Source organism: Pipistrellus hanaki, assembly GCF_964339955.1.
Source record: "Pipistrellus hanaki genome assembly, chromosome: 11".
Classification (NCBI taxonomy): domain Eukaryota; kingdom Metazoa; phylum Chordata; class Mammalia; order Chiroptera; family Vespertilionidae; genus Pipistrellus; species Pipistrellus hanaki.
In genome coordinates, this window is record NC_140513.1 from 664,350 (window position 1) to 683,650 (window position 19,301).

The 19,301-nt window shown below is 66.0% G+C and overlaps 1 protein-coding gene across 1 annotated transcript in view; it reads left to right on the forward strand.

Annotated features, from left to right (window-relative positions):
• CACNA1B (calcium voltage-gated channel subunit alpha1 B) overlaps positions 1-19,301 on the forward strand; it is an 86,265-nt gene that overhangs the window by 6,962 nt on the left and 60,002 nt on the right. Inside the window, 7 exon segments of the mRNA XM_084899916.1 lie at positions 6,431-6,522; positions 7,853-8,005; positions 8,553-8,743; positions 14,987-15,090; positions 17,563-17,678; positions 17,840-17,896; positions 18,816-18,905. Coding sequence (XP_084756042.1) covers positions 6,431-6,522; positions 7,853-8,005; positions 8,553-8,743; positions 14,987-15,090; positions 17,563-17,678; positions 17,840-17,896; positions 18,816-18,905 — 803 coding nt within the window.

Sequence of the window (19,301 nt, forward strand, 5' to 3'; positions counted from 1 at the left end):
CTGGTGTCTGTGACAGCAGGTGCGGGAGGGGGCGCGGTGTGAGGGCTGTGGGGGAGCTGGGCTGGCAGCTGAGAACGGAGGATGGCGCGCCCCTCCCAGCCCGGCAGAGCGCCGGACCCGCCCCCCCCTGGCCTCGCCAAGGCTCGTTCCCGGTCGCGGACGGCGGAGTGTGTCCCGCGCAGGCAGGTGGCTCCCCCGGGGACGTTCCAGCCACAGCGTCTCGTTTTACTCCAAATTAAACCGGCTTCTCTCCCGGACCTGTAATTAGAGCTGCCGGGCCTCCTGGGGGGCCTCCTGGGGTGGCTGCGGGCTCCCTGGGAGGGCGGGCCCAGGCTCAGCTGCACAAGGGGGGATAGGGGCCCCTGTGCCGGCTCCCGCCCTGGGGAGCTCCTGCCCCTCTGCTGAGCTGCTGCCCCAGAGCCCAGGCTCCCGGGAACGGGGCCTGGGGGACACGCAGGGAAGGGAGGGGCCCCGAGGCCCGGGGGACATGTGTCACTCGCAGGATCTGCTGCGTGTCCCCGCGGCAGGGGGTCCCGGGCGCCGTGGCTGCATCTCTGTCCTCCGCACTGTCTGCCTGGGGCTTGCTGGGGCCGTTGGAGCTGACCGCGGAGGTCTCCAGTGCCCAGGGCCGGGGGCTGGGGTCGTCTCCAGGGATCCCATGGGGCCTGGGGCCTGGCATCTGGGGGTGGGGTGGGGCGGGGGGCTCAGCAGGCCACCGTGGCCGGCGTCATTCTGCGTGAGTCTGTCTGCAGCTGAGCCCAGACCCGGTTCCTTCGGGAGGGGGCAGGGGAGGGGTGGCGGCTGGGACAGGTGCCCGCTCCCGGGCAGGGTCTGCAGTGCGCTGGTGCCCCGGCCACTCCTGGCCCCGGGCCTGGGGCTGGCGGGCTGACGGGGCGTGGCCAGATGGCTCTGGATTAGTTGTTTTTAGAGAGAGGAACATGGGGTGGGGCGACGTGCTTGCCATCTATCGGCTGCCTCCTGCGTGCCCCACGCCGGGGATCAAGCCCACAACCGGGCATGAGCCCGGGGTCGGCTGGTGGCCTTTCCAGCTGGATAACGCCTGCCCTCGACACGCTGCCAGGGCCGGCTGCCGGTCCTCAGGAGGTGCTCTGGCGTGAACGTGCGTGTGCGGGGACACGGGCTGCACACGGGCCCGCATCAGTCCTGGCGGCCGAGGTCCCAGGCCCAGGTGCCCCCCGCCTGCCTGCCGTGTGGCACAGGCCTCCTCACTCGGGTGCCTCCTGGCCCGTGGGTGCCAGCCCTGCGGGTGGGCTCCCCTGAGACGCCTTTGGGCGCTGTCTCCAGGCGGAGTCACGGGGGCGGGGGGGACTCGGGCTGTGGGCTCCTGTCTGGCCCGTCATCTCTGTGCCACCGTGCTCCACCTCTGCGGGGAGACCGGCTGGGACGGCGGAGCCCGCGGTGGCCCCAGGGCACAGGTGGTGACGTGACTCCGTCCAGGTCCCGCCCGTCTGCGTGGCGCCGTGCTGTGGGCCTGGAGAGCGGCCCTCCCTCCTCTCGCCCTGCTCTGACCTGGGCCCTCGGACCCTGAATCTGTAGGTTTGAGCCAAACCTGGGATTTTCAGCCCGGGCGGAGCTGGTGCTGACCGGGGCCCCGCCCTCTCCTGCAGCCCCGTCCCCCGTCCCCGCCGGTGCTGCTTCCGCCGTGCGGGCGCTGAGCCCTGGTTCTCTCCTCTGCCGGGCCCGTCCCCTTCCTTCCGTCTCGGTGTTCCGGTCCCGGTCCCACGCGGTCGCCGTGCCTCCTGTGCTCTGCTGGCCGCGGCTTCGGCGGCGGCGCCGGGTGACCGCCCGCCTGTGGTCTGTCTCTCCCTGTGGCCTCCGGTCCTGCCGGCTCTGACGGACGAGTTTTGGTGGGACCTGGACCTTTGCCGTTGCGTTCTGGGATGCGGATGCTGCTCAGACCGCTGTCAGCTGGGTCTCTGGTCCTGACGCTTAAAGGGACCAGGGCTGCGTTGTAACTAGTTGTGTGTGTGTTGGTGTGTGGGGGGTGCAGGGGAGTCACCCACTCCACAGACTGAAAACGGGGGTTCAGAAAGCGGGCGGGGCGGGGCGTTGAGTGAGATGGCGCTGGGTCCACGCCTGACCGCCCGCTGCCCTGGCCCGAGGGCCATACGGAGGAGTCAGCAGCCCCTAAATGGGGGGGGTGCTGGTGGCCCCCCTGGAGGCGGCTCCTCCGTGGCCTCGGGTCAGAGCCGGGCTGCCCTGACCAGTCGCCGCCCCTCAGCTGGACAGAGCACTCAGCCAAGGACTCCTTGCCCCTCGGAGGCAGGGTGGGGAGGGTCAGGGGTCAGCATGGCAGCTGTCTGCTGCTGGCCTTTGGGGCCTGTGGCCCTTGTTGGAGGAGGGGCTGGGGAGGGCCCCACGGCCCCCCTTTCCCGAGTGGTGGGCGGCGGCCAGCGGCTGTGACACTTCCTCTGGGTGCGTCACTGGGGCGCCCCTCCAGGTTGGGAGCCTGGGCACTGGGAGTGCCCCCGGACCCCCGTTTCTCCCCGTGAGCCGGGGCACGCTGACCCCGGAGGCCTGAGGGCCCGGGCCGCGGGGTCGGTCTGAGTGAGATGCAGGCCTTTGCTCAGCTCAGCCCTGGGGCGGGGGCGGGAGGCTGAGACCCACAGGCTGTCTCCATGGCAACCGCCAGCAGCCTCCTGGGCCGAGCTGCACCTGGAAAGTCGGTGACAAAGCAGTTCCTGGAGGTGGAGGAGGCTCCGTGGCTCGGGCTCTGGGGCTCCGGCTCCTGCTGGCTCTGCACTCCGTTCCCTCCCCGACCTGAAGACCCCTCACCTGCCTGGCGTGAGGGGGGGTGTGGAGGCGAGGCTGCCGCCCTCCAGTGGAGGACAGGGTGCCCGGCACTGAGCCCGAGGAGGGCTGCGCGTGGACGTGCCACTGCCCGGAGCTCAGTCGGGAGGACAGGCCCCGGCCAAGCCCAGCGTCGGAGCCAGGTCCTGCTCCGGCTCCTCAGAGGAGTCGGGTGCTGGTGTGTCTCCCCAGGGGCTGGGAGCCGCCCTCTGGCCCGCCCGGACGGGGCTCCGCGCAGAGGGTGACAGCACTTGGGCGGGAAGGGCTCCCGGCAGACCCTCTGGGGGGCGCTGTCTACTGGGCGCCTCTGGGGTCAGGGACGCCGTGGCTGTGTCCGGGGCCGGGCACCGTGAGGGCTGTCCGGGCGCTGGCGCTGCGGCCCCCCTGCCACCGCCTCCGCCGAGCGCCACGTCCTCAGGCGCCTCCGAGTGGACGTGAAGCGGGTCATGTCGGCCCTTCAGCGTCGCTTCACACGCAGCGTCGCTGTCCGTCACTTCTGTCATGACGACGCAGCGCACGCTCCGCTGACCCCGGAGAGGGCCGCTGGTCCAGTCATCGCCGTGACAGCGGCTCCTCGATGGTGTGATGCTGACGGGGGCGGGGGAGGGGGGCGGAGGGGCTGCCAGAGGCCACCCTGAGCTCCCGGCTCAGGCGAGGCCGATGCTGCCCTGACTGCACGCTCCTGACCGAGGTCCTGGGACCTCGTCATCTTCAGGAATTGTCGTGGTGTCTGTTCCTTTCCTCTTTCTTTTTTTAAAAATTGATTTCAGAGAGAGAGAGAGGATGGGAGAGGAGAAGAGACACATCAGTGACGAGAAGAGAACCACTGACTGGCTGCCTCCTGCACGTCCCACACTGGGAACCGAATCTGCAACTGGGCATGTGCCCTGACCGGGAATCGAACCCTGGCCTGTGGTTCATAGGTCCACGCTCAGCCCCTGAGCCACGGCAGCCAGGCGTATTGCCTGATTTTAAAGGGAATCCATCCTTTATGACCGGGGTGCTCATTGGTGCCCTCAGAGTGTTCGGAGTGGGTTCTGTGCATTGAAGAGATCATCAGAGATCGTACTTTATAAAAAACAAAAAAGTCAGTATTCTATTTATGAAAGTTACAAATCCAAAAATACCATTCTTTAAAAGGTATTTGGGTTAAATCTGCAACAGTGTGGACGGAAATACGTCGGAAAGACAAATACAGCTATTGATGGTGAAAACACTCTGTAGATGGCAGATGGACACACATGGAAGTACGTCAGCATCACGGTGACACATGACAAGCCACGCTCCGCCCGCCGTGAAGATGCACGTTTCTCCTCTCAGATCGGGAGCATCACAAGGGGTCCCCTCTCACCCCGTCATCAACACGGCGCTGGCGCTCCAGCCAGAGCGCTCGGCAAGAGAGAGACGTGGACGCACCACCCTGGGCAGGAGGAGGCGACACCAGCACTTTCTGCTGACGGCCAGACTCCGTGCGCAGAGAGCCAGTCTCCCCGAAGGCTGCGTTCCAGACCCGAACCCGGTGCAGCCGAGCGGCAGGCTCCGAGCCCACGCACGGAAACCCGCCGCGCTCCCACACGCGGACGACGACGTTCCAGAAAAACAAGCGAAGAAAACAAGTTCGTGTGCGAACGGGACAGAAGAGGGAAACGCCTCGGAGTAACCCGGAGGGACGGGCAGAGCCTGCACGCTGAGAACAGGCGCGGTTTCTGACATCGGGAAATGAGGCTCCTCCAGCCTCGTTCTCTCTCTCCATGGTTTTGCCACTCGCCCGTGAGGTCCGCCATGAATTCTGGGGTGCGCTGTTCTATTTCCGCAAAGCAATGGCTGGGCTTTCGGTAGGGATCGCGTGGCCCCGACAGGGCGCTGCGGGTGGCACGGACAGCTAGCGCCAGGAAGTCTTTAACTGACCTTTCCGGTCCCGGCCGTCCATCAGCCGTGCTCTGGAGTCCTCGGTGTCCAGCAGGTCCTTTGCCTCCTTGGCTAATTTTACTCCCAAGTATTTCACTCTCTGCAATGCTATCGCAAACGGGTTTTAAAAATGTCCTCTTTTGAGTGTTCGTTGCACGTGCATAGAAGTACAACTTGTGTGCTAACGGCATATCCTGAAATTGTTAAATTCGTTAGTTATGGTAATTTTTTGTGAGTTTTCTACAAATTTAGGGTTTTCTACATATAAGAAATGTTGAGATTTTTACTGGAATTGCATGGAACTTGTAGGAACTTGTAGGAATTTGGGGAAAAGGGACATCTAATGATATTATATTTGTTTCTTGTAATGAACTTTGAACTTAACTCAAGTCTCTAATTCTGGAAATTCCTCCTTCTCTCTCCACATGTGGCTTCTTCACCATTCACTCTGTTCTTTCCCGGAACGCACCCTGCACGCGGGTCCGAGGAGGGTCCAGCCTCCACGTCTCTTAGCTTCTCTCTCTTGTTCTCTGCCGGTTGTGGTGATTCCTCCACGCTATGTCCTAAACTGTTAATACAGCCAAACCAGTCTCCTGCCCGGAGTGTGATTCCTGATGGTTATTGCTGTCATTTCAGTAACTTTATGGGATCTGGTTTGAAAGATTTTCTCGTTTCCTTTCTTTTCTGCTGGGACTTTGACCTTCTCTCTGACACCCGTCCTTCCCTCCCTGCAGTGCATTCAGGGGCACAGGACTGTAGGTGCATTTTATTTAAATATATTTTATTGATTTTTTACAGAGAGGAAGGGAGAGAGATAGAGAGCTAGAAACATTGATAAGAGAGAAACATCGACCAGCTGCCTCCTGCACACCCCCTACCGGGGATGTGCCCGCAACCAATGTACATGCCCCTGACCAGAATCGAACCTGGGACCTTTCAGTCCGCAGACTGATGCTCTATCCACTGAGCCAAACCGGCTTCGGCTGTAGGTGCATTTTAAATGGTGACTCGGGTGTGGAATGCAGGAGAGGCCTTTAGGGGGGAGGCCTCGGTTTTGGCTTAAGTAACAGCTGACTGGTTGCTGAGATGGGGGAAAGGGTCGCTGGGAAGGAGTAAGCCTGGGAGTAAGAATAAAAGCTCTTCAGTCACAGCATGTACCAACCCTGAGCTTCACAAAAGGGCAAAAGGGCATGTACCAACCCTGAGCTTCACAAAACTGCCTGAAGTTCGGAACCGCCCTCAGTGTGTCCTGTTTGATTCGCTTTTTAAAAGTGGGGGTGTGTCACCTGCACGTGGACACCTGAGCCCAGGATTCCAGATCTGAGTTACAGGGGCCGGGCTGGGCGCCATCACACACGGTGGGTGGACCCAGACGGAGAGGCCCTGGGCGTCCGCTCTTTGAGGAAGAAGGAGGGGGAGGAGGGAGGACAGGGGGGCGGGAGGGAGGACAGAGGGGAAGGAGGACAGGGGGGAGGGAGGACAGGGGGGCGGGAGGGAGGACAGACGGGCTGGAGGGAGGGAAGACAGGCGGGAGGGAGGGAGGACAGGGGGGCCGGAGGGAGGACAGAGGGGAAGGAGGACAGGGGGGAGGGAGGACAGGGGGGCGGGAGGACAGGGGGGCGGGAGGGAGGGAGGACAGGGGGGCCGGAGGGAGGACGGGCCGGAGGGAGGGAGGACACGGTGCAGGCCCTCACCTCCCCATCTGTTGCAGGATCCTCGCCACGGCGGGCACCGACTTCGACCTGCGGACGCTGCGGGCAGTGCGGGTGCTGAGGCCCCTCAAGCTGGTGTCGGGGATTCCGAGTGAGTCAGGCCCGGCCGCCTCCTCCCGCCCCGGCCTCTGCGCTGCTGCCGCCCGGGAGCCGGTGGAGGGGGCTGGCCTCCCGGGGGCTCCGCTGAGCCCCAGGTCTGCCCTCTGGGGCGAGGGCAGCGCAGAGGCCGATGGGCCCGGCCCGGTCCGGGCGAGGCCGGGGAGGCCGCTGCGGGGAGACCGTGACGGCGCCTCGCCCTCCGCCGGACACACGGGTCCCCGCGGCGAACCCCGACGGGCAGGTCCCCGCGGCGCTTTCCCCGAGGGGCTGGGTCTGTTCGATCCCGGCTCTTCCACGCCAGGACCCCCGGCCCCCGGCATTCCCTGCCCTTCCCGCCATTTCTGCCTCTTCCTTCCCAGAACCCCCAGCTCTTCCCGCCATTCCCGGCTCTTCCTTCCCAGAACCCCCTGCTCCCAGCTCTTCTCGCCATCTTCGGCTCTTCCTTTCCGCCATTTTGGGCTCTTCCTTTCCGCCATTTTGGGCTCTTCCTTCCCGCCATTTTGGGCTCTTCCTTCCCATGATCCTCTGCGCTTTCGGAACCTTCTGGGTCCCTCTCAAGACTCCCTCGTCTTCACTCTCAGGATCGCCTGCTGTTCTCTCCCAGCGTTCCCTGTCGTCCCTCCCAGGAGCCTCTGCGCTTCCAGAACCTTCCCCTCCCCTCCCAGGACCCTGCTCTCCTGGACCCGAGTCCCCTCAGACCCGCAGCCCACTTGCCCTCCGGCCTCACCTCTGGCATCCGCCTCCCGCCCCCTCCAGCCCCGCCCTCTCCCCGCCCCTCCCTCCCCGCCCCCTGTCCCCCGCCCCACCCCCTCCCCCTCCCCCCGCCCCCTCCCCGCCCCCAGGGCCCAGCTTCCTCAGGCCGCGCAGCTCCCAGCTCCCCTCCCGCTTTTCAGTGCCTGCCAGGCCCGCCCCCCCTCTGACCCACCGTCCCTGACCCGCTGCCCTTTGACCTACCGCCCCCTGACCCACTGCCCCCTCATCCGCGGTCCCCTCACCCGCGGTCCCCTCACCCATTGCCCTCTGACCCGCGGTCCCCAGACCCACTGCCCCCTGACCTGCTGCCCTCTGACCCGATGCCCCCTGACCCACTGCCCTCTGACCCGCTGCCCCCTTGACCTGCGGTCCCCTGACCTACCGCCCCCTGACCCGCTGCCCCCTCATCCGCGGTCCCCTCACCCGCGGTCCCCTCACCCATTGCCCTCTGACCTGCAGTTCCCTGACCCAGTGCCCTCTGACCTGCTGCCTTCTGACTCACTGTCCCCTGACCCGCGGTCCCCTGACCCGCTGCCCCCTGACCCGCCGCCCCCTGCCCTGCGCCCCAGGCCTGCAGGTGGTGCTCAAGTCCATCATGAAGGCCATGGTCCCGCTGCTGCAGATCGGGCTGCTGCTCTTCTTCGCCATCCTCATGTTCGCCATCATCGGCCTCGAGTTCTACATGGGCAAGTTCCACAAGGCCTGCTTCCCCAACGGCACCGGTGAGCGCCCGCCGGGCCCCAGGGGCCGGGCTCTGGGTGCCCAGCCAGTGCCCGCAGCTGCCCTTCCAGGGAAACGGAATCAGCGGGCGGGTTCGGGGCCGGGGGTTTAGGAGGCGGGCCTGACTGTCTGGTCCCGAGATCAGCTCAGGGTCGGGTGTCTCCTCCGGCCCACTGCGTGGTCCCTGACTGCCAGCTGTCCGCTGTCCGCCTGGTCCCGAGGTCAGCTCGGGGTCCGGTGTCTCCTCCGGCCCTCCGCGTGGTCCCTGGCTGCCAGCTGTCCGCTGGGCACTGGGTGGGCGGGCTCTGGGCCCCGGCCTGGTGGGCACGGGGCTGCGGTGGCTCCCAGGGACGGGCAGGTGCGTGTCGGGAGAGCGTGTGGCAGTCCGGCCGGAGGGAGGGGAGTCAGGTCCTGGGCGGGTGAGGGCCGTGCTGTGTCTGGTTTGAGATGAATGAGTCCCGGGCGGGAGTGGGGTTCCAGCTGAGGGAGCGGGCAGGCTGGGCCCACGTGCTGCTGGGCTCAGGGTGTGCGCTCCCCTTTCCCACGCAGAAGCCAAGCCCGTGGGCGACTTCCCCTGCGGCAAGGAGGCGCCCGCCCGGCTGTGCGAGGGCGACACCGAGTGCCGGGAGTACTGGCCCGGCCCCAACTTCGGCATCACCAACTTCGACAACATCCTGTTCGCCATCCTGACGGTGTTCCAGTGCATCACCATGGAGGGCTGGACCGACATCCTCTACAACGTGAGTGGCCTGAGCCCCGCCCCTCCTCCACCCGCCAGGGGCCCACGGAGCGGTCTCAGCTCAGACTCTTTTTAAAATAAATTTAAAAAAAAAAAAATATATATATATATATATTATTGATTTTTTACAGATAGGAAGAGAGGGATAGAGAGTTAGAAACGTCGATGAGAGAGAATCATCGACCAGCTGCCTCTTGCACACCCCCTACTGGGGTGTGCCCGCAACCAAGGTACATGCCCTTGACCGGAATCGAACCCGGGACCTTTTAGTCCACAGGCCGATGCTCTATCCACTGAGCCAAGCCGGTTTCGGCTAAAATAAATTTTTTTTAAAACATATTTTTATGGATTTCAGAGAGGAAAGGAGAGGGAGAGGGATGGAAACGTCCGTGATGAGAGGTGACCATGGACCAGCTGCCTCCTGCACACATGCCCCTGGGGATGGAGCCGCAGTCTGGGCCTGTGTCCTGATGGGAATCACACCGTGACCTCCTGGCTCTTAGGCGGGTGCTCACCACTGAGCCGTACCGGCCGGGCACAGCTCGGTCCCTCACCTGGGCCTGCAGCTCCTGCTGGGAAAGCGGCTGAGGGAGGGTGAGGTCAGGAGGGACGAGCCGTGCAGCCCCTGGCGTCCTGTTCGCAGTCACTTCTCCGCGTGGGCCGGGAGGAGTCTTGTCCCTGAACCAGGAGTGTGTGAACCCCCTGCAGGAGGGGTCTCCCGCGGAGGAAGGCGGGGCTGCCTGAGGGGCGGGCACACTGGGCTGAGCTGAGCCGGGGCCCAGGGAGGCGCCTGGGTGAGCCTGTGCCCTGTCCCTTTGCTTCCTCTCTGGTCTTCGCCCCGGCAGCGTGGCAGCCCGCCGGGCAGTGCCGACGGCGGTCGTGCCAGAAGCTGGTGTAGCCCTGGGGGAGCCTGGTGCCTGTCGCTCCCCCTTCCCTGCTGGACGTGTCTCTCCGGAGCAGACCTCTGTCTTTAAGGGGCAGCCTCCCCTCCCCGCTGCCTCCGCTCCTCCAGCCCGGGGCGCCAGCTGGGCAGGGGCGATGGAGGCGCGGCTTTGGGGGCTTTGGGGGCGGGCAGGGAGGCGCCTGGGAGCCAGGAATCCGGCGGGAAGGGGCAGCGGGGTGGCTGGGCTTTGGTGGGTGGAAGGTGTGTTCTGCCTGCAGCTGTGGGTGGGGGTCCGGGTGGGGGGGTCCCTGGAACATGAGGTGCTTCCGTTTGAACCCTCGCTGTTGCGCCAGGATGTGGCGGGGCTGCGGCCCCTGGAGCCTGTGCCCGCCTTGGGGGCTCGTGGGGCCCCGGGTGGATCTTGGGGCTGGGCACCCAGCGGGGCGGGGCCCGTGCTCGCCGGCAGGCAGAGGCCCGGGTCTGTGAACTAGATTCCCTCTGGAGCGGAAGCGCGTCTGTGACAGCTCTGTGAGCGCGGACAAAGGCAGGGATGGCGGGCTTGGCTGTCCTCTCCCTCAGCCCATCAAGGAACGCTCTTCACAAAAGGACCCTAAAAATAGCTCTGCGCGGCCACTTCTACCAGCCCCCCGCGTGCACAGGGCAGAGCCGCCCGCCCGCCGGGCTCCCGGGCTTGGCCAGTGGCCCTGTGACTCCTCGTGGTCTGCACCCGGGGGCGGGGCAGGAGGCCCCGTCAGGAGGGGCACGGGGCTCCATCGACACCCATGGGACCCGGTGCTGGGCGCTCCCTGAGAAGCTGCGGGGGGTGGGGGTGGGGTGAGCAGGAGACGTCAGAAAGAGACGGCTCGGAGGACCAGCGCTCCGAAGAGACACGGGACGCGGGCGGGAGGTCCGGAGCCAGCCCTGCGGTCGCTGCGGGACGTGACTTGGAGTTGTGGCCGGGCACCCGGACGCGGTGCGGTGACGCCGTGAGGCTAGGCCGAGCAGGCGGCCGCCGTGCACGCGGAGAGGGCTGGCAGGATGGGTGTGGGGCCAGGCAGGCGGGGCGGGGAGCCTCCTCACCGCCCAGGGCGGGCTCTCTGGCTCCCCCAGACGCGCTCCTCCGCTGGAGGGCACTCCGTGCGGGGCAGGGGCCTCTCGTGGGCCAGCTGAGGCTGGGGGATGGCAGGCAGCCAGGAGTCCCTTTAAATTCCGCCCCGGGGTGATGGGGTCGCATCAGAGAACATCGCTCTGCGTGGACCCTGAGAGCTGACGGTGGGGGCCCCGCTGGAGGAGGAGTAAGCGGAATCGCATCAGTTCCTGTGGCCGAGTTAGCTTCGGGGCGAACGAGGGGCCTGCCTGTCCCCCCCTCCTCCCGCGCCTGTGTTGGCTGCCAGCCAGCCCTGCGGCTGTGGGAGGAAGGGTGCCGCCTGGGGCACCGGCCTCGTGTCCCCCACACGTCCCTCCCGCTGACGGGGGCCAGCTGGGCCGCAGGCTCCTTGTGGAGCATGTTGACCAGTTTGCCAGCAGCCGGGACTGACACTCTGAACCCAGACTGCTTCCTACTGGGCGTGACTGTGGACTTCCTGTCACTCAGGACCGCTCCACACTCTCCTCCAGGGCCAGTGGGTTACACACACGTGGCTCTGACACGTTCATGGTACTCGGAAGGCGTGTGCGTGCACCCACAGGCTGGAGAGGAAGGATCAGAGGTGTGAGCTGAGCCATGGGGGCGGGTGGGGCGGGGGGCGCGTGGGGAACGGGGTGTCTGCTCAGTTTCCCCCCCGGGAGTGGGGGTGGAGCCTGCACTCTGCTCTGACCCTTGACATTCTCGACCGTTCTGTCGCAGTGGGGTGCTGCGTGTGCAGTGGGCACACGGGTGCAGGGCTGCCCGGTGCACATGTGAAGTCACGGGTGGTGGTTAAAATCACGTGGGGGTGAGACCGCCTGGGTAATGAGTGCTGGTGGAGAAGGAACGCCCGGCGCTGAGCTGGCTCCCCGCCTGGCGTGCGGCTCCAGCAGCAGCAGAGCCGGCTCCCGGCTCGGCCTGGCTGGGGCGGGAGGAACGCGGGAGCCGGCAGAGCAGAGCGCGCCCGGGCGGGCGTCAGGAGCCGGGCAGGTGGCGCGAGGGCTCCAGGAAGGAGCGGGTAAATGTGACCGGGACGCCCTGGACCCTGGAAGCCAGGTGAAAGGTGAAAGGTCAGAGGCGGAAGGCAGTGCTAGGCGAGGGCAGCATATGAAGTCCTTCGGGAGGGCTTCCTCTGGGACCCAGAGCGGCGCTGGGAGGTGAGGAGGGAGACCGGGACCGGCTCTGAATGGAAGGCTGTCCGAGGACGCGGCCGGAAAGTGCTGGGACCCGTGGTCCTGGCCCTGTTCCCGCCGGGGTCCCAGCCTGCGGAACCCGCTGTGTCACCGGCGGTGGGAGGCTGTCCCAGGCCTGGCAGCCACTGCCCGGGAGCCGACTGCCCTCCGGCATTTCCAGAGCATCCCGTCTGTGGCTGGGTCCGGGCCGGGTCCCTGCACGCTGCTCTCTGGGGGTTCCCCCGGTGTGCTGGCTGCTGGTCTCCGCGGAGCGTGTGCCTGGTCGGCGCTCACCGTGGCTGGGAATGACGTGGCTCCGCACGCCGGAGCACAGCTCTGTGCAGACGGCAGTGCCCGCCTGCCGTCCGGCTCCGGGGCTCACGGCGGTGTCTCAGGAGTAGGGCTCCGTAGCCAGGGTCTCGGGAGGAAAGCTCTCCAGGAGGCCCTGCTCTTGCACCTCCTCCGGCAGCCGGGACGCCCTCCTTCTGGTGCTGTCGCTGTGTCAACTGAGCCCTTCAGAGACGCACGCAGGGACCGGTCACGGTCGTGGAGGGACGCTCTTCTCATGTGTATTTGCCACGGGACACGGTGTCTCCTGCCCGCAGTCTGTCGGTCGTTCTTTTCCTGGGAGTTTTTCCCACTGGAGACTCTTCGTGGCTGGAGCGGTGCTTCACGTTGGGTTCGAGGTCTGCAGGGCTCGTGGCGTGTGTGGCGAGCGCCTGTGTGTCGCCATGGCACCGCGTGTGCGTGTTCTTTGGGGAAGTGTGTACTCGGCTCCTGTGCCATTTACAAGTTGGGTTGTCGCCCAGCCGGCCTGGCTGTGGGTGAGTGTCGGCTTAGGAACCAGGAGGTCACGGTTTGATTCCTGTTCAGGGCACAGGCCTGGGGTGTGGGCTCGATCCCCAGTGTGGGGCGTGCAGGAGGCAGCTGATCCATGATTCTCTCTCATCACTGATGTTTCTATCTCTCCTTCTTTGCCCTCTGAAATCAATAAAAAATATGTTTTAAAAAGTCGTGTTATTTGTGATTTTACTTATTTTGAAAAATGTTTTGGTCAGTCCTCGCTGGAGGCTATTTCCCATTGATCTTTAGAGAGCCCACGCCCCAGGAGGGGAAGGGAGAGGCAGAGAGAAGCATGGAGGCGAGAGAGGCACGTGGACTGGCTGCCTCCCGCCCGCACCCTGACCAGGTCTGCGCTGCCCTTTTCCCAGCCGCTTGAGGGCTAAGTTTTGACAGTTGATCTGCAGGTTTCCTCTTTCCATGCTGCCAGTTTACCTCTGGGCGCTGCTGTAGCTCTGTCCTTCACGTTTGCTGTATTGCGTTCTCATTTTCATTCCGTTCATTCAGTTAAAAATTCCCTCCAGGCTCCTTGTTCCTGCTGCTTGGGGCTGGGCGGGAGGGGGGGGGCAGTCTGCTCCGCAGTGTGCCTGCAGTGCTCCCCTATTGGGAGGCTCCTCCCACAGTCTGTACTGGGGGTGGGGGTCGCCGTGTACTGTGGGGACACATGGAAGCCCTGACTCCCCACGAGGCCCCATGACAGCACCTCACCAGGGTGGGGGGTCTCCTCTCTGCCACGTGGGAGTGGATCCAGGCTCCCATGGCAGGGGGCAGGGACAGGAGAGGCCTCGCTCTCCACCGGCTAAGGAGGACCGTCCCACCTCCCTGCTGGTTCTCCGGTTTGGGGTGCGGCTAGTCTGGGCTCCCTGCTGGGCCGCTGCTGGCAGGGACAGGGGGGCAGCCCGGTCCGGCTGGAGCGGTGTCTCGCGGGCGCCTTTGGTTGGAGAGAGCCGGCTCTGAGCTGAGCGCCCCGCCCGGGCCTGTGGCTTTTCCAGGCCGCAGCTGCTTCAGCGACGCGTCTGCACACGTGGCGCGAGGACAAAGCAGCAAACACCGGGAGGGAGCCTCGTCGCGGCCTGGTCCTGGCCGGCCGCCTCCGCCCCGCCGCCTCCGCAGGGTCTTCCGGCGGCCGCCGGGCACTGGCTGTGCCGAGTGGGAGCCGCGGGAGCGTGTCTCCCTCTTCCCAGAAGCACACGCTCCTTTGTTTTGTTTTGTTTTGTTTTGTTTTGTTTTGTTTTGTTTGAGAGCAGAAGACGGTGGCTTGGCTGCTGCCGGGACGGTCCATTAGAGGAGGCAGCGGAGCCAAGGCTGAGCAGTGGGGCCCGGCTGCGCGCGCAGCTCCTGCTCCACGGGCCCATGGCCCAGGGCGTGGTGGGAGGGCCCGGCAGAGTGAGGTCCGGTGCGGAGGGCGCTTTGCGTCGGAGTCGGAGTGTCTTTCCCGGCTCAGTGTCCTGAGTCTGGAGCCACACGTTGGCATCGGTCCCGGGTCCGGGAGCTCGGGGAGAGTGTACGCCCCCCCAGCCACATGCTGAAGGCTGGGATCCCAGGACGCTCCTGCCTCTGCCCGCCCAGGGCACTGCCTCCGCCCGCCCAGGGCACTGCCTCCAGAGGGGACCCAGGGCCGTGGTCGCCCCACCCCGTCTGTCATGCCCAGCACGGCCTGGCGCGTCCACTGAGGACCCAGACAGACAGAACAGTGGGAAATGGACTGGCTCCCGGGGCCCACGCCTTCTGTGGGCTGTGCCGGGAGCACCCTCGGCCCGGGAGGTGCCCTTTGCCTTCGGCTGTGGAGGCCAGGCCCGAGTGCAGGCTGTCACAGGCAGGCACGTGCCGGAACGTTCTCTGGGGACTTTGGGGCTTGCTGTTGATCTGGGGACCATGTGCTGGGGCTCCTGCCTCTGAGGTGAGGCGGCTGCTGCAGGCAGATGGTCAGACGTGGGTCTTGGGGGCTGTGGCTGCCCACAGGAGCAGCCTGGGGCGGGAGGAGGTGTCCGGGCAGAGGCCGGGCATGCCATCCTCGGTGCCCTGGGCCGGCTCCTCGTGGGCGTGGCCGGGAGAGCTCCATGGGGCAGGGGCAGGGGCAGGGGCAGGAGGGCTTCCCAAGTCCTGCCTGGGCCCCTCATCCCCCGCCTGGACCCTGCCAGGTGCCTGAGGAGCGGCCCGGCCACCTCCACGGTGAGGGCTCTGTCTTGTCCCCTGTCCTTCCTCATCTCCTCTTGCTTCCAGACAAACGATGCCGCCGGCAACACCTGGAACTGGCTGTACTTCATCCCTCTCATCATCATCGGCTCCTTCTTCATGCTCAACCTGGTGCTGGGCGTGCTCTCGGGGTAAGAGCCGTGACGGCGGGCGCTGCCCCTGCGTGTGCTCGGGTGACGGTGCGGACACAGGCTTGTGTGACCCGGCGGGTGAGGGCGGGGAGGCCTGGCTGGCCACAGGGCTGCCCTCCATGTGGGCGGGCACTCCCAGCGTCCTGAGCGCTGGCCAGCTTCTCTCTGTGCTGCCATCTGACCGCTCCCTGACCGTCCCCTGTCTCTGGCCGTCGCCCTGGCCCCTGACTGTGGAGAGGGGCTGCTCCTGCCTCTGACCGGGGTCCCTGCGGAGTGACCAGAAGAACGAAGCGGCCCTGAGTGTCAGTCACAGTGACCACTGGGCTCTCCATCACGTCCAGGGGAGGACGAGGGAGGCATGAGGCTGGGGTCCTTCCTTGGGGACCGTGCTTCCTGACTCACGTGGGCGGGAGCAGGAGCAGGCCTGGGGCACACGGAGCCCTGCTGCAGTGTGGGCGTGGCCTGCTCCCTGTCCCCACCGCGGCGTCAGTCCCCCATGTGCTGGAGAAGGTCCCTCTCTCGCCCACCCCGAGGGCTCCATTCAGGCCCAGGCCTGAGGAGGGTGGGGAGGAGCCTCGTGGGGCAAAGGGGCAGCTGTCCTCTGGCCTGGAGAGGAACCACCACGGGGGGGACCCTGGTGGCCAAGGCCGGCTCGGACCTGTCTCCGGTGAGGGCCGTGCTTGGCACTGGCACGTGTGTGCAGGCCCAGAGGGCCGGGCACGGAGTAGAAGTCCTGGTCGCGCTGGTGGTGGCGGCTGCGAGCAGCCCGGTGGAGAGTGTGCAGGAGGAAGGTGGGCGGAGCTGCCCTCCTGTCCCGGGAGCATCCTGGCCTCGATGATGGTCCTCCTTGTGGCTGAGCCCTCCATCCGGGTTCTCTTCCCGCCCCGCGGTGGGGCCCCTGAGCCAGTGGCCAGCGCATGGCCTGTGGGTCCCTCACAGGATGCTCTCCAAGGCAGCCCGGACCGGGGAGGGGCTCGGCCTGCGGGACCTGGTGCTACAGCACGCCTGGGGGCGGGGGGGGGGGCTGCCGGAGGGAGGGCTGGCCTGGGCCCCTTTCAGCCTGTTCCTCCTCCGCCCGGGCGCCCGCCCTGCACCAAGCGGAGCAGTCGGTGACTCCTCCGTGGAGAACGAGCTGGAGGAGGGCAGGCCAGGTGGCAGCGGTCCCTGCTGGTGCTCTCGCTGAGTCTGCAGTACTGTCCTGGCCCTGGCCCTGCCCCAGGCCTCCTGCCCTGGGACCCTGTGTTCTGTGGACTCAGAACTTGGAGGGGGGGCCTCAGGCAGCTCTTGCCTCGCCTGCTGGATGCCGCAGCGCAGGCCCCGGCGGGGATGGCCCTGGGCGAGAGGCCGGCCTGGGCACAGCCAAGCCTCCTTCTGTGGCTGGGTGCCAGGAGCCAGGCCTGCCAGACACCACCACGCCCAGAACCTCTTCTGGAAGAGAGACAGGCAGACTCCCTGCCGCTGAGGACAGCGTGCTTTTGGCTGTGGGGTGCCTGCCCCGCTTTGTGGACCTGATCCACCCGAGCCCGCGCTGAGAAAGCCTGGCCAGACTGGATGGGTGTGTGTGCTTGTGTGTGTAAGTGTGTGTGTGAGAGTGTGTGTGAGTGTGTGTGTGTATGTGTGCATGTGTGTATGAGTGTGTGTGTGTATGAGTGTGTGTGTATATGAGTGTGTGAGTGTGTATGTGTGTGTGAGTGTGTGTATGAGTGTGTGTGTGTGTGTATGTGTGTGCATGTGTGAGTGAGTGTGTATGTGTGTGTGAGTGTGTGTGTATGTGTGTGCATGTGTGAGTGAGTGTGTGTGTGTGTGTGAGTGTGTGTGTATGAGTGTGTGAGTGTGTGTGTATGAGTGTGTGAGTGTGTATGTGTGTGTAAGTGTGTGTGAGAGAGTGTGAGTGTGTGTGTGTATGAGTGTGTGTATGAGTGTGTGTGTGTGTATGTGTGAGTGTGTGCATGTGTGAGTGTGTGTGTGTGTGAGTGTGTGTGTATGAGTGTGTGAGTGTGTGTGTGTGTGTGTGAGTGTGTGTGTATGTGAGTGTGTGTGTGTGAGTGTGTGTGCTGAAAGCTTGGCTGGGGCCTGGGGAGGCAGGTGAGCTCCCACTCACTCGGAGCCTCCGTGTTGGCTGATGGACTCGAATGCTTCCCTTCGTCCCTGGCCCTGGCCGGTCCTGACCCCGCTCCCCCTCCCTCCTCTGGAGCAGCTGTGCTGGTCGGAGCAGCAGAGGAACCAGGGTGTCTCCTCTGGGGAATCCTGTCCCGGAGGCCTGGCTGGTGGAGGGAGGGGCAGGCTGGCCCTAAGTAGGCAATGTGGCTGGTCCCTACCCCCCAGAGCCCCCCTGGGGACCGAGGTGCCGCCGTGTGTGTAGGAGCCGGCCCTGCCTCTGTGCGCTCAGGTCAGAGGCCGGGGTGGGTCTCCTGTCGCAGCCCTCCCCGGTCCCTGCCCCGGGGCCCTGAGCTGTGCTGTCGCCCGTCACAGGGAGTTCGCTAAGGAGCGCGAGCGGGTGGAGAACCGCCGGGCCTTCCTGAAGCTGCGGCGGCAGCAGCAGATCGAGCGGGAGCTCAACGGCTACCTGGAGTGGATCTTCAAGGCCGGTGAGGCTGCCGGCGCCCGCTGCTGGCTTCCAGTCCGCCTGGCCTGGGGCACAGGGTGTCTGCTCCGGTGGAGGAGGCTCAGGCCCGTGGGGTTCTGGGAGGCAGGGGCGTGGGGCGGGATGGGCAGGCCTGCCCTGAGGCTGTGGCCGTGTCTCCCCCAGAGGAAGTCATGCTGGCCGAGGAGGACAAGAACGCGGAGGAGAAGTCCCCCCTGGATGGTAGGTCAGCCCGGTAGCGCTTCCTCCCAGCGGTGGCGAGGCGCGCACCGTGCGTGGTGGGGCAGGAAGCTGTCTGCCAGGCCAGGCCCTTACGCGTCGTCACGTGCGCACACGCCTGGCAGAATCCGTCCCCGGAGGCCCTGTAACCGTCAGCGTGTGCTCCTGTGAGCCTCGTGCCGTGGGCCGGAGTGGCTGTCGCTGGAGTGGGCCCACTCCGCACAGCCATGCCCACGGGGTCTCAGCCTGGGCATCGCGGGCACCTGTGCTCACAGCGCAGCTCAGCTCCAGGCAGGTGCCTCTCAGGGAAGTGGAGGCGAACCGCAGTGGTTTGGCCCCGCCGCCACATCTCAGTGCCCGGTAGAGCCGGGCTGGCGCTTCCGTATTGGCCCACGAAGTGAGCATTCCCATCACGTGGAGCGCTCCGTGGGACCGGCACTGCTGGGCGTGAAACTGCAGGGCAAACCAGCTGCGTCTGTCTGGGCCCAGGAAGGTCCCCCCCTCACCCCAGACACCGCCTGGGGCCACGGGGCAGGGCGGGGCTCGCACATCCCTCCCCACCGGGACCGGGCAGACCTGGCCAGGCTGCGCGTCGAAGGGCCGCACCCAGGCTGTGAGCAGGGCTGCGGAGCGGCCTGGCCTCTGGCCTCACCTGGCCGGCGTGCGGGCTTGGGGCTGCGCAGACCGGGCCTTGCTCTAGCCGACATGGCCGGTCACCTGGGGCAAGGCGTTCCCGGGGAGAGAAGGGACGGCAGGAGCCACCTCGTACCTCTGGTCCCTTTGCCTCAGCACCGAGTCATCCCCGCGCCCCACTGCCTCCCCTCAGGCAGGCCCTGGGAGGGCCCGGGCCAGGGGCGGCCCCTGGGGGCTGAGGCAGCGCCTGCGCGGCTCTTGTCCCACCGCTGCCCTTTGCCTAAAGCAGTGCTGAAGCGGGCGGCCACCAGGAAGAGCCGCAACGACCTGATCCACGCGGAGGAGGGCGAGGACCGCTTTGCCGACCTCTGTGCTGTGGGTGAGTCCGCCCTCCCGGCTCCGGGACGGGGCCTGGGACCCGGCTTCCTGCCCAGCAGGTCACCGGGCTGCCTGGCTCTCTGGACCCCTCCTTCCCCACTGCCTGCCCCTCCCAAGTGAGCTAGTCCCGTGCCCCCGCGGCCCGTGTGTGCCCCCAGGCCGGCTGTGGGCAGCTCCTGAGGCCCCTGCACCCAGCCTGAGCTCGCCGGTTCACACACTCGCTGGCTGCGGGCTGCTCCGGGCTCTGCTGTCCCGCCCCGGAGCCCAGATGGCGGCCTGGATGTGGAGGCGCCGCCCAGGGTGCTGCGTGGTTGGGTTCGGATCTATTTGGAGTCCAGCCCCGGGGTTGGCTGACCACCTGGGCGTGGGCGTGAGAGGGACACGGACGGAGAAGCCA